At 46.4% G+C, this 24,918-nt stretch overlaps 1 protein-coding gene across 10 annotated transcripts in view; it reads left to right on the plus strand.

The window, feature by feature from the left end:
* Nucleotides 1-24,918, plus strand: part of cep112 (centrosomal protein 112) — an 804,780-nt gene that overhangs the window by 48,991 nt on the left and 730,871 nt on the right. For all 10 annotated transcript variants that reach the window (XR_011936273.1, XM_072483741.1, XM_072483748.1 and 7 more), the window contains exon 4: nt 4,609-4,778. Coding sequence is in view for 9 of the 10 variants with exons in the window: in XM_072483741.1 (XP_072339842.1) it covers nt 4,609-4,778 (170 nt within the window). In the remaining variant the exon portion in view is untranslated. The remainder of the gene's footprint in view (nt 1-4,608; nt 4,779-24,918) is intronic.

Below are 24,918 nucleotides of genomic sequence, written 5' to 3' on the forward strand. Positions count from 1 at the left end.
GCCTTGTCCCTCTATGGAGCCGAAAATATGCCAATCCCCGTCCATTCGTGACCACACTCGCCACTGGGGCCCTATACAATAGCTGCACCCATCTAACATACCCCTCTCCAAAACCAAATCTCCTCAACACCTCCCACAAATAATCCCATTCCACTCTATCAAATGCTTTCTCGGCATCCATCGCCACTACTATCTCTGTTTCACCATCTGGTGGGGCCATCATCATTACCCCTAACAGCCTCCGTATATTCGTGTTCAGCTGTCTCCCCTTCACAAACCCAGTTTGGTCCTCGTGAACCACCCCCGGGACACATTCCTCTATTCTCATTGCCATTACCTTGGCCAGGACCTTGGCATCCACATTTAGGAGGGAAATTGGTCTGTAGGACCCGCATTGTAGCGGGTCCTTTTCCTTTAAGAGAAGCGATATCGTTGCTTCAGACATAGTCGGGGGCAGTTGTCCCCTTTCCTTTGCCTCATTAAAGGTCCTCGTCAGTACCGGGGCGAGCAAGTCCAAATATTTTCTATAAAATTCGACTGGGAATCCGTCCGGTCCCGGGGCCTTTCCCGTCTGCATGCTCCTAATTCCTTTCACCACTTCTTCTACCTCGATCTGTGCTCCCAGTCCCACCCTTTCCTGCTCTTTCACCTTGGGAATTTCCAGCCGATCCAAAAAGTCCATCATTCTCTCCCTCCCATCCGGGGGTTGAGCTTCATATAATTTTTTATAAAATGTCTTGAACACTTCATTCACTCTCTCCGTTCCCCGCTCCATCTCTACTTCCTCGTCCCTCACTCCCCCTATTTCCCTCGCTGCTCCCCTTTTCCTCAATTGGTGTGCCAGCAACCTGCTCGCCTTCTCCCCATATTCATACTGTACACCCTGTGCCTTCCTCCATTGTGCCTCTGCAGTGCCTGTAGTCAGCAAGTCAAATTCCACATGCAGCCTTTGCCTTTCCCTGTACAATCCCTCCTCCGGTGCTTCCGCATATTGTCTGTCCACCCTCAAAAGTTCTTGCAGCAACCGCTCCCGTTCCATACTCTCCTGCTTCCCTTTATGTGCCCTTATTGATATCAGCTCCCCCCTAACCACCGCCTTCAACGCCTCCCAGACCACTCCCACCTGGACCTCCCCATTGTCATTGAGTTCCAAGTACTTTTCAATACATCCCCTCACCCTTAGACACACCCCCTCATCCGCCATTAGTCCCATGTCCATTCTCCAGGGTGGGCGCCCTCCTGTTTCCTCCCCTATCTCCAAGTCCACCCAGTGTGGGGCGTGATCCGAAATGGCTATAGCCGTATACTCCGTTCCCCTCACCTTCGGGATCAATGCCCTACCCAGCACGAAAAAGTCTATGCGCGAATAGACTTTATGGACATAGGAGAAAAACGAGAACTCCTTACTCCTAGGTCTACTGAATCTCCACTGGTCCACACCTCCCATCTGCTCCATAAAATCTTTAAGCACCTTGGCTGCTGCCGGCCTCCTTCCAGTCCTGGACTTCGACCTATCCAGCCCTGGTTCCAACACCGTGTTAAAGTCTCCCCCCATTATCAGCTTTCCCGTCTCCAGGTCCGGAATGCGTCCTAGCATCCGCCTCATAAAATTGGCATCATCCCAGTTCGGGGCATACACGTTTAACAAAACCACCGTCTCTCCCTGTAGTTTGCCACTCACCATCACGTATCTGCCCCCGTTATCCGCCACTATAGTCTTTGCCTCGAACATAACCCGCTTCCCCACTAATATAGCCACCCCCCTGTTTTTCGCATCTAGCCCCGAATGGAACACCTGCCCCACCCATCCTTTGCGCAGCCTAACCTGGTCTATCAGTTTCAGGTGCGTTTCCTGTAACATAACCACATCTGCTTTAAGTTTCTTAAGGTGTGCGAGTACCCGTGCCCTCTTTATCGGCCCGTTGAGCCCTCTCACGTTCCACGTGATCAGCCGAGTTGGGGGGCTTCCCACCCCCCCCCCCCCCCCCTTGCCGATTAGCCATCATCTTTTTCCAGCTTCTCACCCAGTTCCCACGCAGCTGTATCTCCCCCAGGCGGTGCCCCCCCGCCCATCCTCTCCCGTACCCGCTCCCCCCTTTCCCCAGCAGCAGCAACCCAGTAATTCCCCCCTCCCACCCCCCCCCGCTAGCGTAATTACTCCCCCCATGTTGCTCCCAGAAGTCAGCAAACTCTGGCTGACCTCGGCTTCCCCCCGTGACCACGGCTCGCACCGTGCGACGCCCCCTCCTTCCTGCTTCTCTATTCCCGCCATAATTATCATAGCGCGGGAGCCAAGCCCGCGCTTCTCCCTTGGCCCCGCCCCCCATGGCCAACGCCCCATCTCCTCTCTCTCCCCACCTCCCCCCATCACCCCCTGTGGGAGAGAGAAAAGTTACCACACCGCAGGATTAGAACATAAAACCCCTCTTCGCCCCCCCCATTCGCCCCACCACTTTGTCCAAACGTTCTTTTTAATAATCCACTCATTCCAGTTTTTCTTCTACAATAAAAGTCCACGCTTCATCCGCCGTCTCAAAGTAGTGGTGCCTCCCTTGATATGTGACCCACAGTCTTGCCGGTTGCAGCATTCCAAATTTTATCTTCCTTTTATGAAGCACCGCCTTGGCCCGATTAAAGCTCGCCCTCCTTCTCGCCACCTCCGCACTCCAGTCTTGATAAACGCGGATCACCGCGTTCTCCCATTTACTGCTCCGAGTTTTCTTCGCCCATCTAAGGACCATTTCTCTATCCTTAAAACGGAGGAATCTCACCACTATGGCTCTGGGAGTTTCTCCTGCTCTCGGTCCTCGCGCCATAACTCGGTATGCTCCCTCCACCTCCAACGGACCCGCCGGGGCCTCCGCTCCCATTAACGAGTGCAGCATCGTGCTCACATATGCCCCGACGTCCGCACCCTCCACACCTTCAGGAAGACCAAGAATGCTCAGGTTGTTCCTCCTTGCGTTGTTTTCCAGTGCCTCCAACCTCTCCACACATCGTTTCTGATGTGCCTCCTGTATCTCCGTCTTCACCACCAGGCCCTGTATATCGTCCTCATTCTCGGCTGCCTTCTCCTTCACGACCCGAAGCTCCCGCTCCTGGGTCTTTTGTTCCTCCTTTAGCCCTTCAATCGCCTGTAGTATCGGGGCCAACAGCTCTTTCTTCATTTCCTTTTTTATCTCTTCCACGCAGCATTTCAAGAACTCTTGTTGTTCAGGGCCCCATGTGAAACTGCCACCTTCCGACGCCATCTTGGTTTTTGCTTGCCTTCCTTGCCGCTGTTCCAAAGGATCCGCTGCAATCCGGCCACTTTCCTCTCCTTTTTCCATCCGTGTCCAGGGGGAATTCCCTTCTGGTTTACCGCACGGTGTTTTTAGCCGTTAAAATTGCCGTTGGGGCTCCTATCAAGAGCCCAAAAGTCCGTTTCACCGGGAGCTGCCGAAACGTGCGACTCAGCTGGTCATCGCCGCACCCGGAAGTCCAACATTCTCTGTTTAAACAGACTGTTAAGAATATTTTTTTTAGAAAATACAATATTCTTACATTTGTGGATTGGATTATGCTAGGGGTTTTCAACCTGTGTGATGGCAAACACTGACAGCTCTACCATCATTATTACGGCAAAGACTGGGCCAATGCCTCCTCTTGTCTGCTGGCTATTGCAGCTTATTTATAACATTTTCTAATAATCTTTATTGTCACAAGTAGGCTTACAATGAAACTATTGTGAAAATCCCCTAGTCGCCACATTCTGGCGCCTGTTTGGGTACACGGAGAATTCAGAGTCCAAATTACCTAACAGCACGTCTTTCGGGACTTGTGGGAGGAAACCAAAGCAGCTGGAGGAAACCCACACAGACACGGGGAGAACGTGCAGACTCCACATAGACAGTGACCCATGCCGGGAATCGAACCTGGTGCCCTGGAGCTGTGAAGCAACAGTGCTAACCACTGTGCTACCATGATACAGCAGTCTCAACAAAATGAATGTAAAATATTTATCTGATGGCTCTTACAGTGTGCAAAACATGTGTATAGGCTATTCAGGTAATGGTTACCAAAACCTTTTGAGCATGTCTGACAGCTCTTTTGGTCTTTCAGACAAGGTTACATAGTGCAGAATTTATAATATTTTAAATGTGGTTTTCTCTTTTACTGCCCTCTTTCTGACAAGGCAGCTGGTAGACTTTGGAGTCTCTGCCTCTACCAATGCTCCATTGTAACTGACTGAGGAAGTGTGTGGAAACAGCTTGCAGCATAACAGTGGCTTGAGATTTGGAGCTCATCTCGTAGGATTTTGGGTGGCAGCACACCAGAGGACCAATACGCAATGCAGGCTACTTGCTGACAACTGAAGAAGCGATAATGGTTCTCCATATGGCCGTTAATAGCACTTATTATGAAGCTATTTAGCATTAAACATTTTCTCAGTTTTTGTAAAAGATCAGTGAAATGAAAAGAAAATGCATGGTATCATGATCAAGTGTTATTTCTCCTGAGTTTGGAGTGGAAATTACTGGTTGATGGAGGGTGTAATCTCTTTTTTTCTGTCTTTTTGGTGCAGGAAGTCCCAGTAACCAACTCTGTTGTTTGTTTTATTAATTGCAGTCAATCTACTTTGATGAGCCCAGTTTTGCAAAACCACTTGATCACCAAGCTGCGGGAGTACCAGACTGGGTGACAGGGGAGCTGGGTGCAGGAGATTCGAAGTCCAGTAGCTCCTGGAAAAGCTCCTCTAAAGATGATGCTTCTTATGACGCCCCACGTGCTGCTCACAGGTCTTTTAAAAAAACTAATCTACTTTGAGCACTGTTATAGTTCCTCACATTGCATTGACTAAAGTTTCAGCAGCCTTGCATTCAAACTAATTTTTCCTGTTGTGCTGAAGGATTTCAATAACCTCCACTTGAGAGAATAGCTGATAAGAGAATAAAGAATTGAATCGTATTCATTTCTGTTTTTACCATTTTTATTGGTGCTGTAAATGGAATAATTTGAAATGTAAGTTTATTTTAAACGAGTGGTTTCCCCCAGGTTTTTGAACTCCGAGGCAAACCGTTCCATTCTGTGTGTACTGGGTGACTTGTGTACTTCCTGCAGCAGCATGGTAGCCTTGTGGATAGCACAATTGCTTCACAGCTCCAGGGTCCCAGGTTCGATTCCGGCTTGGGTCACTGTCTGTGCGGTGTCTGCACATCCTCCCCGTGTGTGCGTGGGTTACCTCCAGGTGCTCCGGTTTCCTCCCACAGTCCAAAGATGTGCAGGTTAGGTGGATTGGCCATGATAATTGTCCTTTGTGTCCAAAATTGCCCTTAGTGTTGGGTGGGGTTGCTGGGTTGTGGGGATAGGGTGGAGGTGTTGACCTTGGGTAGGGTGCTCTTTCCAAGAGCCGGTGCAGACTCGATGGGCCGAATGGCCTCCTTCTGCACTGTAAATTCTATGATAATCTATGATGAAGTTGCTCATAATCATAACAGTTTTGAAAAATGAATTCCAATATGGATAAGACTATTTGAGAAAGCTTGTGCAAGGACTCTTGATTGAGATGTGTTATAACCTGCCTGCTTACCATTGGCTGGGGACTAATGACAATCCCACAATCCTGTGGGAGTATGAGCTTCCCCAATGAGGGGGGTGGAGAAACCATTAGTAAACTCCAAGTATAAATAAAGCTGGCCAGTTTGGAACCAGCAGGAAGGAATGTGCAGCAAGGGAAGTTGCTGCTGCTGTTTTATATATAAATATATGTTATTGTAAATAAATGTTATTACTTTGTATCCTTCAAACTCGTGCTGGATTCTTCGTGGCCCTCACAAAAAGATAGTTATAGGTTGCTGAGTCATTCATGTACCAGATTCAATTACCAGTTATTCTGAATGGACTGAACTTATGGTGGCAGAGCACTGTTCTGATTGTTGATTACTATTCAGTAAAATCTTTTGGAAAGTGTGTGTCATGAAAGGATCAGTTCAACTGTGAATCAGAAAAGGTCATGATTGACCTGATACGTTAACTCTGTTTCTCTCTCCACTGATGCTGCCTGTTCTGCTGAGCATTTTCAATATTTTCTGGATTTATTTTGATTTCCAGCGTCTGTAGTATATTGCTTTTCGTTTAAGAGATCTTTGGTCCCCTGCCTAATACTTATTGCTCAATCAACATTTTTAAAAAATGATCTGATGGTCACCATTTTGTTTGTCAGACCCTGCAGTGCAAAAATTGACCTTTGCATTTCCTTGGTATCTGACTGTCATTTAAAAAGTGACCTGAAGATGCTACATACGCTTGGGAGTCAGTGGACTGGTCCATATTCAAGAACTCAAAGCCACCCTAAATGGGTATGCCACCACCATCACAGACTTCATCAGCAAGTGCGTAGAAGATTGCATGCTAGAGAAGGTAGTACGTCCGTTCCCCAACTGGAAACCATGGTTTAATCGGGAGATTCACTCCCTACTGAAGGCCAGGTCTGAGGCGTTCAAGACAGGCGACCCTGACCTGCACAAGAAACCCAGGTACAACCTCCTCAAAGCCATCAGGGACGCCAAACGACAATACCAAACTAAGCTAGAGTCACAGACTAACAACATGGACTCTTGTTGGTTGTGGCAAGGCTTAAACACCATAATGGGCTAGAAATGCATTGCTTCCCGTTTAACACAATGCATTCTATGCTCGTTTCGAGCAAGAAATCAACAAACCCTTGTCAACTGCCACAGCAGCCTCGGACACACCTATACCTCCTGTCACAGCTTCCAAAGTCTGATCGGTCTTCTTGAAAGTGAACCGTGGAAAGGAACGGGTCCTGACGGAGTCCCTGGCCGTACACTCAGATCCTGCGCGGACCAACTGGTGGGTGTCTCCGCTCCCACTTGGGTTATTCTCTCTTCCAACCTCTTCCATCGGGCAGGAGATACAAAAGTCTGAGGACATGCACTAACAGATTCATCCCCGCTGTTACCAGACTCCTGAATGGCCCTCTTATGGACTGAACTAATCTCTTCACACATCTTCTCTACTGAACAGTACTACACTCCGCATGCTTCACTCGATGTTTGTGTCTATGCATTTACATTGTGTATCTATCAAAAGTCCTATCTTTTTTCATGTGTGGAACAATCTGTACGCCGAACAATACTTTTCATTATATCCCCGGTACAGGTGACAATAAACCCAAATCGAATCCTATATCAGTTTTTGTTCACCATTTTTTAGTTACTATTTCCACATTAGTATGTTCTCTTTTTATTACTTAGTTAGCTTTGTGAACAGTTATTTCTTGAAACACAGCTCAGCAGGTAGCACCCTCACTTCTGATGGTTGTGGGCTCAAGCCCAGGAATGAGCTCATAAACTGGACTGAGCCTGTAGTTGTATTTCTGACGCTTGTATAATGCCAAAAGTTTAAAATCCTAATGTCCCTCACAGGTTCCACATTGTCTTGTGTTATTTATGGCCATGTTCACAGGGGCCCTGTTTAGGAACATTTCTGGTGTCTGTTTAGCAGTACCGCATATTGAGCTCAAGGTGGAGCTAAGTATTCAGTTAACACATAACTTTACTATTTTAGGAATTAGATCAGATTAGGTTTTTTGAGCGTGTATATGTTCTCAATTCACTTTGGATTTTCTTCATATTTACTTTGCTTTTGTATCATTGATTATTGCTGGGCAATTTTGTCATTTAAACATGAAATTTAATGATCTTGAATAAATTTCAGAAATAGATAACTTTCAGTTCATTATTATGCTATTTATGCATTTCATTTGATATTGAAATGAGTATGAGGAAAATCTAGGGACTTGATCTTCAGTGACCTTGGGTTATAAGCAAGCTGGTGAAAGATTATCGGGTTAGGCAGGAATGTGGAGTTGAGATTACTTCTTGAATGACCGAGCATGCTCAAGGGGCTGAATGGCCTAGTCCTGCTCCTAATTTGTATGTATGTTCGTACAAATGTACGTCTGTATAATTAATATCTATGTTTATATTTATGTTCAATTGTTAATCTGAATTAGTTGGATGGCAATGGGTACAGAAGCAAAATACTGCAGATACTTTAAATCTGAAATAAAAACAGCAATGCATCTATTCGAAATCCATGTTTATACATTCTTCCATTACATTAAACCCCATGCAGAAAATTCTGTTTACAGCAGGTCAGGTATCATTTGGGGAGGCGGTGGCGTCGTGATATATTGTCCTGGGACTAGTAATAATAATCTTGATTAGTGCCACAAGTGGGCTTGCATTAACACTGCATTGAAGTTACTGTAAACATTGCCGAGTCACCACACTCCAGCGCCTATTCGGGTACACTGAGGGAGAATTCAGAATGTCCAATTCACCTAACAAGCACGTCTTTCGGGACTTGTGGGAGGAAATGGGAGCACCGGGCGGAAACAGACACTGGGAGAACGTGCAGACTCCACACAGACAGTGATCCAAGCCGGGAATCGAACCCGGCTCCCACTGTCCTATCATGCCACCCTGAGACCCAGGTTAATTCTCTGGGGACTGGGATTTGAATCTCACTGTGACAAATGGTGAAATTGAAATTCAATAAAAACCTGGAATTAGATGACCATGAAACCATCATCGATTGTTGTAAAAACCCATCTGGTTTACTAATGTGACTCCAGAACCACAACAATGTGGTTGACTCTCAAATGCCCTACGAAATGGCTGAGCAAGTCAACTTAGTTCAAGGGCAATTGGGGATGGGCAATAAATGTTGGCCCAGCCAGTGACACCCACGTCCCATGAATAAATAGAAAAAAAGACTGTTCTGTGGAGAGTTAATGTAACCTTTCATCAGAATCCATTGTGTCTTGAAACTACCCATGGATGGATGAAAATCCCATACTCCTGCCCCCCAGCCCCCAGGTGCTGAGCCACCAGTTTCCGATGCACTGCTTTGAGGAGGTGGTGTACAGAGTATCTTTCTGAAATGGAGTATAAAATATGAAGGAAGATGTTGAAGATGCTGTCTTGTGTTCTCTCGTGAAGAGTAAAATCGATGGATGCTTGAGAGCAGGTAGCCTAGAAATCTTAATGGCAATAGGGAATTGTGTGGCTCAGTGACAGCTACAAGTGGATAAAAAGGTTGAAATAGCTCTGATATTTTCCATAGTCACAAATGGAAATAATGAGCCTGAATTTGCTTCAAGAAAAGACTTCTGAATGACATGTGAAAATCAGTCAGCAACTTATGGCACTGTAGAGGTGCCTCATGAATTATGAATTGCCACAAATTGCTGGATTATTTGTGCCATTCTCCTGCTGGTTTTATTAAAACCACATCTTTACTTAATAATTGTAATGAATAACAACATTATACTTGGGCATGGGTTCAGCTCCCCCTATATGTATGCTGATGACATTCAACTCTACTTCTTTTACTCTCACCCGTAGCTCTATGGCCAACACTATTATTAGTTTGCTTGCCAGATATTTAGTTGTGAATGCAGTCCATCGTTCTCCAATTTAATATTGACAAGACTGAAGCTGATCCTCTGCCTAGTTGCTCTCAATCAAGCTTAAATTCATATTGTACAACTTTGTGTTCTTCAACACTTAGATAGACTTCAATTTCTCTATATAATTTATTTATCTCTAACAACTGCTTGGTCCCAACATTGCCCATCAGCACCATGAGTCATTCTCACTCCTGCTGGAATTCTTATCTATGTTTTGTGGCTTCTGTGTTTGATTTCTTCAATGTTATCATTGCTGGCCTTCAAAGCTGGACTTGATATAAACTGCAACCTTTCAAGCTTTGCAGCTTTCATCCTGTCTGTCAGTAAGGTTTATTCACCTATCACATCTGTCATTTATGACTTTCACTCGTTTAGCTCCTTAAGAGGCAATGCATTGATTCGAAATCCATGTTTATACATTCTTCTGTGACACTAAACCTCATATTGCTATGTAACAACAACTTGCATTTATTTAGCATCATTAATGTCGTAAAATGTCTCAAGGTGAATCACAGGAGTGTTATTGAGCACATCAGGAAATATTAGGGCAGATGACCTAAAATATTGTCAAAAAGGTAGGTTTTGTCCATAGAATCCCGATGGTGCAGCAGGAGGCCATTCGACCCATCGAGTCTGTAACTGCCCTCTGAAAGAGCACCCTATCTAGGCACTCTCCCCCGCCTTATCCCCTTAACCCTGTAACCCCGTCTAACCTTTGGACACTAATGGGCAATTTATCATGGCCAATCCACCTAACCTGCACACCTTTGGGTTGTGGGGGTGAAACCCACGCAGACACTGGGAGAATGTACAAACTCCACATAGACAGTGACCAGTATTGAACCCAGGTCCTTAGTGCCGTGAGGCAGTAGTGCTAACCACTGCACCACCGTTCCGCCCGCCAAGCACTTACCTGAACTCTGGCAGATTCTGCTTGCCAGTTGCACACTGCGCGATGCCTGGTGTGGGTCAATCTAATGGGTTGGGGGGAGACCATCAGGTGTAAAGGCCTAATAATTGCATTTAAATGTATTTGAATGGTGTTGGGATTCCCCTTTACCTTTGCATCATTGGCAGGGTACGTGGACAATCGTAACGGAAATCATACCGGCGTAAATCAAGTTTTGGGATTCCCACAGAATGTGCAAACTCCACACAGACAGTCACCTGAGACCGGAATTGAACCCAGGTCCCTGGTGCTGTGAATCAGCGGTGCTAAGCACTCTGCCACCATGCGGCAGGTCTGAAGTCACGTTGTAAAGGAGGAAAGAGAGGTGGAAAGGCAGAGAAGTTTAGGGAGGTAATTCCAGAGCCTCTGGGCCTCAGCAGTTGAAGGCTAGGATAATTAAAATCGGAATGCATAGGAGGCCAGAATTGGACGAAAGCACAGAATTCTGGTAGGTTGTAGGGCCAGAAAAAGGTTGAGATAGAGCAGCTGAGGCCATAGAGGAATTTGGAACCAAAGAGAGAATTTTAAGGCTGTGTAACTCTTTCCACCTGCACATCTAGATTAATGGCATCAAGGGGTATGGGAGAAAACGGGAATATGGCATTGAGATTGAGGATCAGCCATTTACGACTCCTCCAATACTGAAGAAGTCATGTTCAAATGCAGCAAGACCTGGGCAATATCCAGGCTTGAGCTGACACGTGGCAAGCAACATTCACGGCACACAGGTGCCAGGTTATGACCATCTCCAACAAGAGAGGTCTTGACATTCAATGGCATTACCATAGCCGAATCCACCACTATCAACATCCTGGGGTTATCATTGACCAGGACTTGAACTGGACTAGCCGAATAAACACTGTGGCTACCAGAGCAGGTCAAAGGCTAGGAATCCTGCTGCGAATAACTTCCCGCCTGACCCCGGAAAGCCTGCCCATCTACAAGACGTAAGTCAGGAGTGTAATGGAATACTCTCCACTTGCCTGTGTGAGTGGAGCTCCAACAACACTCGAGAAGCTCAAGGCCATCCAGGACAAAGCAACCTGCTTGATTGCAACCCCTTCCACAAACATTCAAACCCTCAACCACCAATGAACAGTGGCAGCCATGCTTACCATCCACAAGATGCACTGAAGGAACTTGCCATGGTTCCTTAGGCAGCACCTTCCAAACCCATGACCACATCCATCTAGATGGACAAGAGCAGCAGATATCTGGGAACACCACCACCTGGAGGTGCCCGTTCAAGCCACTCACATCATCCTGACTTGGAAATATATCGCTGTTCCTTCACTGTCGCTGTGTCAAAATCCTGGAACTCCCTCCCAAACAGTACTATAGGTGTACCTACATCCCCAGGGCCCAAGAAGGCAGCTCACCACCACCTTCTGAAGGGCAATAATTGCTGGCCTAGCCAGCGATGCCCACATCTGACAAAATTATTTTTACAAAATCCTGTTGAATGGCGGAGCAGGCTCAAAGGGCTGAATGGACTACTCATGCTCCTAATTTTGATGTTTCTATCTCAATCCATTTCTTCCAATTTTTCTCATGGGAATTTTTTAACCATGCATCCTTCCCTCTCCTCCACCATTGGGAGATAGTCTCCAGGTAGCTAGATCCTACACTCCAAAATTCGCTCCACGAGCTCCTTCAAAAACATCTTCAAATCCATCACTTTAACTGCATGTTAAATCTCTTTTATTTCCTCATCTATTGCATACAAAGCAATAACAAATTTATTGCAAAAGTATTTCATAGAATCCCTACAGTGCAGAAAGAAGCCAGACGGCCCATCTAGTCTGCATCGACCCTTCGAAAGATCACCCTACCTAAGCCCAATCCCCCACCTACTTCAGAAACTCCACCCTAGGGGCAATTTTATTTAGCATGGCCAATCCACCTAACCTGCACATCTTTGGACCGTGGGAGGAGACCGGAGCACCCGGAGGAAACCCACGCAGACATGGGAGAACGTGCAAACCCCACACAGTTACCTGAGGTTGGAATCGGACCCAGGTCCCTGGTGTTGTGAGGCAGCAGTGCTAGCCACCGTGCCACCAGTGTCAGTTAAGCACTCTGGTATGTTCTAAGGATGTGAAAGGTGCTATATAAATGCACATTCACTGTTGCTTGTCATTGTTTTTTTTCTCTGAGGTGCCTTGTGGCATTGCCTTTTTAAAAAGATGTCACTTTGCTTATGGGATCCTGACATATTGTGAGTTTGATGGAAAAACAAAGTTTATTTATGTTTCTTCAATCCTCACATCTGTTGCTTGGTAATCCCCTTTGATGGCCTCTTTGGTTGCAACAATGTTAAAGAGGAAGTAAAAAAGGAACAAGATGATTTCACATTTAAACAAAAAGTAGGTAGGATCTGCAAAAGACAAGAAACGACAGAAGAACTCTTGTTTCTATACCACCGTCAATATTTTCAGAACTTGTGGAAGTGTTTCACAGCCAAGCGAATGAGTTTAAAAGTGCAACTGCTGTTATAATGAAGAGAAATATGGAAGCTGATTAGTGTACAACAAAAATCCCACAAACTGACATCATCACAGTTTGACATTGCATCCGGAAGATGGCACACTTCCTCAGTATTGCACTGAAGTATGCTAAAGTCTACAGGAAGGTTTGAACTCAACTTCTCAAAGAAAATGAAAGACTTGCATTTATCACATGGTCGATGTTCCTTATAAGCTATATGGGTGTGTGGCCATGCCGCAATCTGGTTCGTGCCCTGAACAGAACATTGAGGCGCATAAGCAACATCCCTTTAAGGTGTGTGCATGTGTGTCTGAGTAACAAGCTTCAAGGATGGAACAAGTTGGCTGTGCACAGCAAAGAGAAATTAAAGGCAATTGTTCAGCATGTTCCAAAGTGTTTCACAGCCAATTAAGCACTTTTGAAGTGTAGTCCTTGTTGTAACATCATCCCCAATTATTGAGAGAGAGCTACCAATTGATCCAAGATGACAATGAGAAGGAATTACAAAACATCAGATTGGTATGAATTGAGAATAAAAAGTAGAAAAGGCAAAATGAAAAAGACAAATAGATTATAGAGTGAAAGGCAGCAATATGGTTGAAATGAGAAGATAATAAAGCCGAAAAGGAATTTCTGGGTAGTTCTATAGAGCACATGAAAGGGAATGAGGCCCACACTTGATGAAGCATTGGTGAGATGACACTTCTAATACCAAATCTACTTTTGGTCAGCATGCACAAGTAAAAAGGTTCGAGGGACAGCCAGAGTGTCACTAGGCTTTACATAATTGATCTATGAAGCACAGAGACCTCACCTTGTCCTTATTTGCAAAATAAAAGGCTGAAGGGAGGAACATGGTTCACATATTTAATATCCTAAATGGAATCTGGTGAGTGGATGCAGAGGAGTTACTTGTGCAGAACCAGATGATATGATTAGAAGTTTAGAAAGGTGCCAGGTAAACCTGATATAATGCATTTTCCACACGCAAGACCTGTAAACCTTTCAAATACATTGAATGTTGACAGTTGGTGCATTCAGTTAGCAAGTACAACACCTTGGAGATTTCTTCTCCTTTTTTCATTCCATTCACCATGACATCCTTATAGCTACAGCACCCTCACCTTCAACGTTGATGCCATAATTCCCAATGATGCCATTACTCTCTGTTGCTATGTCTCCCCAGTATGGCCCAGTAAGTCCAGGGGATACAGATTGGAATGGTTATGACAGACAACTGATTTACCTGTTCACTGCCAGATCTAGCTGGATCACTTCAACCACCTTCGGGTTCCTGCTCTTATCTGTTAAAACTTCTTACTTTTCCAGGATCATTCTGCAATCCAGTCAATGACCTTCCCTCGCTCGTAAGTTTAGAAGTGGGAATGTTCGCTGATGATTTCACTATATTCAGCACCATTTGCAACTCCTCAGATACCGAAACACTCCCATGTCCATATGCAGAGAGACTTGGACAACATTCAGGCTTGGACTGATAAGTGGCAAGTCCAAAGATGTGCAGGTTAGGTGGATTGGCCATGATAAATTGCCCTTAGTGTCCAAAATTGCCCTTAGTGTTGGGTGGGGTTACTGGGTTATGGGGATTGGGTGGAGGTGTTGACCTTGGGTAGGGTGCTCTTTCCAAGAGCCGGTGCAGACTCGATGGGCCGAATGGCCTCCTTCTGCACTGTAAATTCTATGTAAACATTCATGCTACATAAGTTCTAAGCACTGACCAGCTCCAACAAGAGGGAATCTAATCATCTCCCCGTGACTTCAATAGCATTAAAATCGCTGGATCCCCCAATATCAACATTGTGGAGGTTACCATTGACCATGAATTCCCCAGTCCGAACTGGATCAGCCATATAAATACTAGGGCTACTATAGCAGGTCAGAAGCTGGGAATTCTGCAGTGAGTAACTCGCCTCCTGTCTCCCCAAAGCCTATCCATAAAGTAGAATGCAGAAGTCAGGAACGTAATGGAATATTTTCCACTTGCCTGGATGAGGGCAGCTCCAACAACATTCAAGCAGCTTGACATCATCCAGGACAAAGCAGCGCTTTTGACTGCCACCCTATTCATCACCTTCAATATTGAGTCCCTGCACCACCAGCGCACAGGAGCAGCCATGTGTACCATCTGCAAGATGCACTACAGCAATGCACCAAGGCTCCTTCGTCATCACGTTCCAAATCCACAACCTCCATTACCTAAGAGGGCAAGTTCTCCTCCAAGTCACACAGCCGCCATGCGTTCATTGTGGCAGGCCAAAATCCTGGAGCATTCTTCCTAACCGCATTGTGGGTGTCCCTACAACACACAGACTGCGCCACTACCGTCTCAAATGTAATTAGGGATGGGCAATAAATAATGGTCTGGCTAACAATGCCTGCATCTCATGGTCAAATAAATTTAAAAAAATCTTCTTAAATCCCCTATCCACTCTATTCTGACTTTCAATGACAAACATGAGATGCACAATGGACCTCTTTGTCACTAAGATTGAAACCATCCAACCAGTTGCTTCTGCCATCGCCTTCCATTTCTCTAGCCCACTGGGTCAAAGTTCTCTGAAGCTCGCCCCATTCCCTAGTCCGAAACTTGCATTGCAATTTTCTTTCTCTCCTATCTCCCTTCGTGTTCTCTCCAAGCTCATTTGTCCCTAAGACCCAGTTCCTGACTCCTTGATACTATTCCCACTAAACTGCTGACCACTCAACTTCCTTCCTGGTCTCCATGTTAGCTGATTTTCTCTCTTCTATTATTCCTCTCTTCTTCAAATTGCCATCATTAGCCACCTCCTTAAAAGTAAATACCCTTGACCGCCACCTCCAACCTCCCATTCTGCTCCAAAGCTGTCAAATATGTTGTGCTTCTAAATCTATGCCCATCTTTCCTTGAACGCCATGTTTGGATCCTTCCAATTAGACTCCCAGCTCTTATCAAATTAGATCCAATATGACTGTGACAAAGATAATCGATCCGATAATCTGTCTTCCCGATCTATTTGCATCCTTTGACACAGTCGACCACAGCATCCTCTTCTGATACTTCTCCACTGTCATTAAGCTGAACTCGCTTGGTTCCATTCTTATCTATCTAATTGTAACGAGAGAATCACCAGCCATGGCTACTCTTCCTGCCGCTGCACTATCACCCTCTGATGTTCCCTAAGGATCTACCCTCGGCCGTCTTTTATTTCTCAGCTACTTGCTGCCCCTTGGCGACATTTTTGAAAACAATGGTACTTGTATCTGGAGTGCGGTGTACAGTATTTAATGAATGATATCAATGTGTTGGAAGCAGTTCAGAGAAGGTTTACTAGACCAATACGTGGAATGGGAGAGTTGTCTTCTGAGGAAAGGTTATGCGTGGATCACTAGAGTTTTGAAGAGTAAGAGGTCATTTGATTTGAAACATATAAGATCCTGAGGGATATTGACAGGGTGGATGTGGAGAGGATGTTTTCTCTTGTGGGAGAATCTAGAGCTAGGGAGCCACTGTTTAAAAATAAGGGGACACTCAAGGCAGAGATGAGAATTTATTTTCTCTGAGGGTTGTGAATCTTTGGAACTCTCTTCCTCAAAAGGTAGTGGAAGCATAATTTTTGAATATTTTTAAGGCAGAGGTAAACCGTAAGACGTAGTCGGCCTATCGAGTCTATTCCACTATTCAATGAGATTATGGCTGATCTCGTGCTAATCCTCAATTCCACTTTCCCGTTTTATCCCCATAACCCTTGATTATAAATCTGTCTTCCTGAGCCTTGAACATACTTAACGGGGGATAGGCGAGCTACCGCTGAGGAGGGTGGAGGGGAGCTTTCGGTACCTGGGGATCCAGATAGCCAGGATTTGGGGGGGCCCTACATAAACTGAATCTGACGAGGTTGGTGGAGCAGATGGAGGAGGACTTCAAAAGATGGGACATGTTACCGCTCTCGCTAGCGGGTAGACTGCAGTCGGTCAAAATGGTGGTCCTTCCGAGGTTTCTTTTTGTGTTTCAGTGCCTTCCCATCGTGATCATCAAGGCCTTTTTTAAGAGAGTAGGCAGGAGTATTATGGGGTTTGTGTGGGCGAATAGGACCCCGAGGGTAAGAAGAGGGTTTCTGGAACGCAGTAGGGACCGAGGAGGGTTGGCGCTGCCAAACTTAGGGAGCTACTACTGGGCAGCAAATGTGGCGATGATCCGTAAGTGGGTGATGGAGGGAGAGGGGGCGGCATGGAAGAGGTTGGAGATGGCGTCCTGTAAAGGAACGAGCCTGGGGGCGCTGGTGACGGCACCGCTGCCGCTCTCGCCGTCAAAGTACACCACAAGTCATGTGGTGGCGGCAACGCTAAAGATCTGGGGCCAGTAGAGACGGCACAGGGGTGCAATGGGAGCCTCGGTGTGGTCCCCGATTAGGTGTAACCACCGGTTTGTCCCGGGGAGGATGGACGGGGGGTTTCGGAGCTGGCATCGGGCGGGGATTAGAAGAATGGGGGACCCGTTCATTGATGGGATGTTTGCGAGTCTGGGGGCACTAGAGGAGAAGTTTGAGATACCCCAGGGAAATGCTTTTAGATACATGCAGGTGAGGGCGTTTGTGAGGCGGCAGGTGAGGGAATTCCTGTTGCTCCTGGCACAGGAAATTCAAGACCGGGTGGAGGGCAAGGTGTCGGCAATATACCAGGGGATGAAAGGAGAGGGGGAAGCATTGGTAGAGGAGCTGAAGGGTAAATGGGAGGAGGAGCTGAGGGAGGAGATTGAGGCGGGGTTATGGGCTGATGCCCTAGGTAGGGTTAATTCCTCCTCGTGCCAGGCTCAGCCTGATACAATTTAAGGTGGTTCACAGAGCGCACTTGACGGGGGTGAGGTTGAGTAGGTTTTTTGGGGTAGAGGACAGATGTGGAAGGTGCTCAGGGCGTCCGGCGAACCATGTCCATATGTTTTGGTCATGCCCGGCACTGGAGGGGTTCTGGAGAGGAGTGGCGGGAACAATATCTCAGGTGGTGAAAGTCCGAGTCAAGCCAAGCTGGGGGCTAGCAATATTTGGAGTAGTGGACGAGCCGGGAGTGCAGGAGGCGAAAGAGGCCGGCATTCTGGCCTTTGCGTCCCTAGTAGCCCGGCGAAGGATCTTGCTAATGTGGAAGGAGGCAAAGCCCCCCAGCGTGGAGGCCTGGATAAATGACATGGCTGGGTTCATTAAGCTGGAGAGGATAAAGTTTGCCTTGAGAGGGTCTGCGCAGGGGTTCTATAAGCGGTGGCAACCGTTCCTAGACTATCTCGCGGAGTGTTCGAGGAAAGTCGGTCAGCAGCAGCAGCAACCCGGGGCGGGGGGGATGTTCTGTGAAGGGGGGCGGGGGGGGGGGGGGGGGAAGGGGGGTTTGCCTAGGGGGTGTTTGAGCAAGAGAACACATGAAAGATTTGGAAAGCTGGCATGTACGGGAGGGAGCCAGTGTATAAAGCTATGTAACATATCGTTTTACCATGTATATATGTTGCTATGTGCGTTTTCTTTCTATTTTGTTACAAGGGGGGGTTATTGTTTGTAAGGGTGAAAAATTGTGTTAAAAAACTTTAATAAACATATTTAAAAAAAAAGAACATACTTCACGACTCAGCCTCAACAGTTCTCTGCAGTAAAGAATTCCACAGATTAGTACCCCCTGAGAGAAGAAATTCCTCCTCGCGCACCTGGGCAATTTTCCACATTGCCGGGTAGATGCCAGTTTTGTAGCTGTACTGGGACAGCTTGGCTAGGGATGCGGCAAGTCCTGGAGCACAAGTCTTCAGTACTATTGCTGGAATATTGTCAAGGCCCAGTGCCTTCAGCCATTTCTAGATAAAACGTGGAGTGAATCGTATTGGCTGAAGACTGACATAAGAACATAAGAACTAGGAGCAGGAGTAGGCCATCTGGCCCCTCGTGCCTGCTCCACCATTCAATCAGGTCATGGCTGATCTTTTGTGGACTCAGCTCCACTTTCCGGCCCGAACACCATAACCCTTAATCCCTTTATTCTTCAAAAAACTATCTATCTTTATCTTAATAACATTTAATGAAGAACCTCTACTGCTTCACTGGGCAAGGAATTCCATAGATTCACAACCCTTTGGGTGAAGAAGTTCCTCCTAAACTCAGTCCTAAATCTACTTCCCCTTATTTTGAGGCTATGCCCCCTAGTTCTGCTTTCACCCACCAGTGGAAACAACCTGCCCGCATCTATCCTATCCATTCCCTTCATAATTTCATATGTTTCTATAAGATCCCCCCTCATTCTTCTAAATTCCAACGAGTACAGTCCCAGTCTACTCAACCTCTCCTTGTAATCCAACCCCTTCAGCTCTGGGATTAACCTAGTGAATCTCCTCTGCACACCCTCCAGTGCCAGTACGTCCTTTCTCAAGTAAGGAGACCAAAACTGAGCACAATACTCCAGGTGACATCTGTGGTGCTGGGAACCTCCGGAGGAGACTGAGATGGATCATTGACTTGGCACTTCTGACTGAAGATTATTGCGAATGCCTTGTCTTTTGCACATCTGTGCTGGGCTCCTCTACCATTGAGGATGGAGATATTTGTGGAACTTCCCCCTCTAGTGAGTTGTTTAATTGTCCACCACCATTCACGGCTGGATGTGACAGGACTGCAGGGCTTAGATCTGAAGAGTTTGTTGTCGAATCGTTTAGCTCTGTCTATTGCTGCTTATGCTGTTTGGCATGCAAGTAGTCCTGTGTTGTAGTTTCACTAGTAAGAAGTCTTACAACACCAGGTTGAAGTCCAACAGGTTTGTTTCAAACACTAGCTTTCGGAGCACTGCTCCTTCCTCAGATGAATGAAGAGGTATGTTCCAGAAACATGTGTGTGTATATATATATATATATAAAGTCAAAGATGCAAGACAATGCTTTGAATGCGAGCATTTGCAGGTAATTAAGTCTTGACAGATGCAGAGATCGGGGTAACCACAGGTTAAAGAGGTGTGAATTGTCTCAAGCCAGGACAGTTCGTAGGATTTCGCAAGCCCATGCCAGATGATGGGGGATGAATGTAATACAACGTGAATCCAAGGACCCGGTTGAGGCCGTACTCATGTGTACGGAACTTGGCAATAAGTTTCTGCTCGGCGATTTTGCATTGTCAAGTGTCCTGAAGGCCGCCTTGGAGAACGCTTACCCGGTGATCAGAGACTGAATGCCCTTGACTGCTGAAGTGTTCCCCGACTGGAAGGGAACATTCCTGTCTGGTGATTGTCGCGCGATGTCTGTTCATCCGTTGTCGCAGCGTCTGCATGGTCTCGCCAATGTACCACGCTTCGGGACATCCTTTCCTGCAGCGTATGAGGTAGACAACGTTGGCCGAGTCACACGAGTATATACCGCTTACCTGGTGGGTGGTGTTCTCGCATGTAATGGTGGTACCCATGTCAATGATCTGATACGTCTTGCCGAGATTGCCATGGCAGGGTTGTGTGGTGTCGTGGTCGCTGTTCTGAAGGCTGGGTAGTTTGCTGCAAACAATGGTTTGTTTGAGGTTGCGCGGTTGCGCACCGACCTCCTCAGAAGACAAACACGGGACACAACCGACAGAGTACACTTCGTCGTCCAGTACTTCCCCGGAGCGGAGAAACTACGACATCATCTTCGCAGCCTTCAACACGTCATCGATGAAGATGAACATCTTGCCAAGGTCATTCCACCCCCCCACTACTTGCCTTCAAACAACCGCACAACCTCGACTTCTTACTGTGCTCACCCCAGTCCAACGTCGGCATCTCCACATCGTAGTTTCATTAGGTTGACGCCTCATTTTCGGTATGCCTGGTGTTGCTCCTGGAATGCTGTCCTGCATTCTTCATTGAAGCAGGGCTGTTCCCTCGACTGTGGGATATGCCGGGCCATGAGGTTGCAGATTATGGTTGAATGCCTCATTAAAGACCTGTCTTGAGCTGTGCTGTTTGAAATCTATACCATTTAGCACAGTGATAGTGCCACACAACACGATGGAGGGTATCGTTAATGTGAAGACAGGGCTTTGACTCCACAAGGGCTGTGCAGTGGTCACTTCTATCGATACTGTAATGGGCAGATTCATCTGCAGCAGGCAGGTTGGTGAGGATGAGGCCAAGTCTGTTTTTCCTAGTTGTCTGTTCCCTCACCACCTGCTACAGTCACAGTTTAGCAGCTATGTTCTTTAGGACCTTGCCAGTTTGGTCTGTGGTGGTACTACCAAGCTACTCTTGGTGGTGGACATTGGAGTCCCCCACCCAGAGCATATTCTGCGCCCTTGTCACCATCAGCGGTGTTCAACATGGAGGAGTATACTGATTCATCAGCTGATGGTGGCCGTTACATGATAATTAGCAGAAGCTTTCTGTGCCCATGTTTAACCTGAAGCCACGAGAGTCGATGCTGAGGACTCCCAGGGCAACTCCTTCCTAACTGTATACCACTGTGCTGCCTGCCGCCGCTTCTGTGTCTTTCCTGCAGGTGAGACAGGACATACTCAGCAATGCCCTTTGAGAGTCTCCTTAAAATGTACTCCCTTTGACCAAGGTTTTATTCATCATCACTAATGTTGTCTCATGTGCCTCGATGTCATATTTTGCAGGATAAGCCTGAGATGCCTCAAGTTGTTTTAGTGTATTAAATATGCAATTTAAGTAATTATTGTTGAATTTGATTCTCAGAATTTTTTTCTCAGGCTGCTTACTCTGCTAAGGCTGTCCATTTTTTCCCTTTGCCGTCCATCTCTGCCAACCTTGAGCATTCTTGCTTCGCCATTGGCTAAGTTACCGCTACATTCAACTTAATTTTAATTAATTGAATTTTGCCATTGGCTTGTGGTTAGTTTAGTTTTTCAAATTTTGTTCAAAATGAATGCAATCCAACAACTGTGGTAATGATTGATTTTTTTTCCCCATCTGTTTTCTCAGTATATCTCTGTTCAGAAAGACTGATTCACTGTAAAAATATGAATCACATTTGAAACATTTGGTATCAGTAATTGTGGTATGTTGGGCAATTTCTCACATGCTTTCAATTTCAATTGCAAATGTGCTTTCTCTGTAACATTTGCAGTATTATATTTTTCAGTAATTTGAGTGTGGCTGGGGTATACACCCAGAATGCCTCACACTTAACCCGATGTAAGTATCTAGTTTTGTATTCCACCAATGGATTCTCCCCTATCTCACATGAGCTTTAATTGTGCTCGTTTTAGGAATGTTGCTGCATTTGGAAGAATGTAAGGAGTTTGTGTGTTTATATTTCCACTGGCCATGGACACAGTTGTTCATAAATCAATCGGTGCCAAATATTTCACTTGAGTCACTTCCAGGAACGTATTACAGCATGTGCTTTGCAGAGGATCCCAGTATCCTCCCATTTTGTGGATCTTGGAAATTATATTTCCAATAATCAATTGTGTATCATAGAAAAGAAAGGGAGGTCGTTTGGCCCATCAAATCTGCCCCGATCCTATCCCCATAACCCCACCTAACATTTTGGACACTAAGGGGCAATTTAGCATGGCCAATCCGCCTAAGCTACACAACTTTGGACTGTGGAAGGAAACCGGAGCACCCGGAGGAAACCCACCCAGACACGGGTAGAATGTGCAAACTCCACACAATGTAGCTTTTAAAAAATATATATTTTTTAAATTCTCCTTTTTCACATTTTCTCCCAAATTTACACCCACCAATAAACAATAATCAGTAACGAATGAAATGTCAATCCCCATATCGTTCCAGGATTTAGATGTTTCAGGTGGGATAGAGGGGGATGTAAAAGGGGTGGCGGAGTTGCGCTACTGGTTAGGGAGGATATCACAGCTGCACTACGGGAGGACACCTCAGAGGGCGGTGAGGCTATATGGGTAGAGATCAGGAATAAGAAGGGTGCAGTCACAATGTTGGGAGTTTAGTACAGGCCTCTCAACAGCCAGCGGGGGATAGAAGAGCAGACAGGTAGACAGATTTTGGAAAGGAGTAAAAACAACAGGGTTGTGGTGATGGGAGACTTCAACTTCCCCAATATTGACTGGGACTCACTTAGTGCCAGGGGCTTAGACGGGGCAGAGTTTGTAAGGAGCATCCAGGAGGGCTTCTTAAAACAATCTGTAGACAGTCCAACTAGGGAAGGGGCGGCACTGGATCTGGTATTGGGGAATGAGCCCGGCCAGGTGGTAGAAGTTTCAGTAGGGGAGCATTTCGGGAACAGTAACCACAATTCAGTAAGTTTTAAAGTGCTGGTGGACAAGGATAAGAGTGGTCCTAGGGTGAATGTGCTAAATTGGGGGAAGGCTAATTATAACAATAATTGGCGGGAACTGAAGAACGTAGATTGGGGGCGGATGTTTGAGGGCAAATCAACATCTGACATGTGGGAGGCTTTCAAGTGTCAGTTGAAAGGAATTCAGGACCGGCATGTTCCTGTGAGGAAGAAGGATAAATACGGCAATTTTCAGGAACCTTGGATAACGAGAGATATTGTAGGCCTCGTCAAAAAGCAAAAGGAGAGGAAGAGTTGGGAGAGGTTATAGAGGAGGGGTCTGGTGTGAGGTGCGCCGGAGAATGAATGCCTCCACCTCATGTGTGAGGTTGGGGCTGATACAGCTGAAGGTGGTATATAGAGCGTACCTCACGAGGGCGAGGATGAGCCGATTTTTTGAAGGAGTGGAGGATGTGTGTGAGCGTTGCGGGGGGTGGGGGGCGCGTATCACGTTCATATGTTTTTGACCTGTCCAAAGCTAGGGGAGTACTGGAAGGAGGTGTTTAGAGTAATTTACAAGGTGGTGCGTGTGAAACTGGACCCGGGTCCCCAGGAGGCCATATTCGGGGTGTCGGACCAGCCAGGGTTGGAAACTGGAGCGGAGGCAGATATCATAGCCTTCGCCTCGTTGATCGCCCGAAGGCGGATCCTGCTGGGATGGAGAGCAGCCTCTCCACCCAGTGCCCTGGCGTGGCGGGTGGACCTGTTGGAATACTTGACCCGTGAGAAGGTTAAGTTCGAACTGAGGGGAAGCTCGGAGGGCTTCTACAAGTCATGGGCACTATTTATTATGCACTTTCAAGAACTGGATAACATCGAACATTAGTGGGTGGGGGGGAGGCGGGAGGGGGGCTGTGTAGATTAAGGGTGACTATGGGTAATCCCTGATTCCTTTTTGTCATTTGTTTATGTAAACATGTGGGCTGAGGTTTGGGGGTTGGTGGGCGGATGGGATCGTTGTTATTATGGGGATTGACAGATCTTGCTGACTATTGTTGATGGGTGTAAATGTGGGAGAAAATGTGAAAAGAACAAAGAACAAAGAAATGTACAGCACAGGAACAGGCCCTTCGGCCCTCCAAGCCCGTGCCGACCATACTGCCCGACTAAACTACACTCTTCTACACTTCCTGGGTCCGTATCCTTCTATTCCCATCCTATTCATATATTTGTCAAGATGCCCCTTAAATGTCCCTATCGTCCCTGCTTCCACTACCTCCTCCGGTAGTGAGTTCCAGGCACCCACTACCCTCTGCGTAAAAAACTTGCCTCGTACATCTACTCTAAACTTTGCCCCTCTCACCTTAAACCTATGCCCCCTAAAGAATGAAAAATTTAAAAAAAGGAGGCATTTGTCAGGGCTAAAAGGCTGGGAACAGACGAAGCCTGTGTGGAATATAAGGAAAGTAGGAAGGAACTTAAGCAAGGAGTCAGGAGGGCTAGAAGGGGGTCACGAAAAGTCATTGGCAAATAGGGTTAAGGAAAATCCCAAGGCTTTTTACACGTACATAAAAAGCAAGAGGGTAGCCAGGGAAAGGGTTGGTCCACTGAAGGATAGGAAAGGGAATCTATGTGTGGAGCCAGAGGAAATGGGCGAGGTACTAAATGAATACTTTGCATCAGTATTCACCAAAGAGAAGGAATTGGTAGATGTTGAGTCTGGAGAAGGGTGTGTAGATAGCCTGGGTCACATTGAGATCCAAAAAGACGAAGTGTTGGGCGGCTTAAAAAATATTAAGGTAG

The sequence above is a fragment of the Scyliorhinus torazame genome, chromosome 18 (assembly GCF_047496885.1).
Source record: "Scyliorhinus torazame isolate Kashiwa2021f chromosome 18, sScyTor2.1, whole genome shotgun sequence".
Lineage (NCBI taxonomy): Eukaryota > Metazoa > Chordata > Chondrichthyes > Carcharhiniformes > Scyliorhinidae > Scyliorhinus > Scyliorhinus torazame.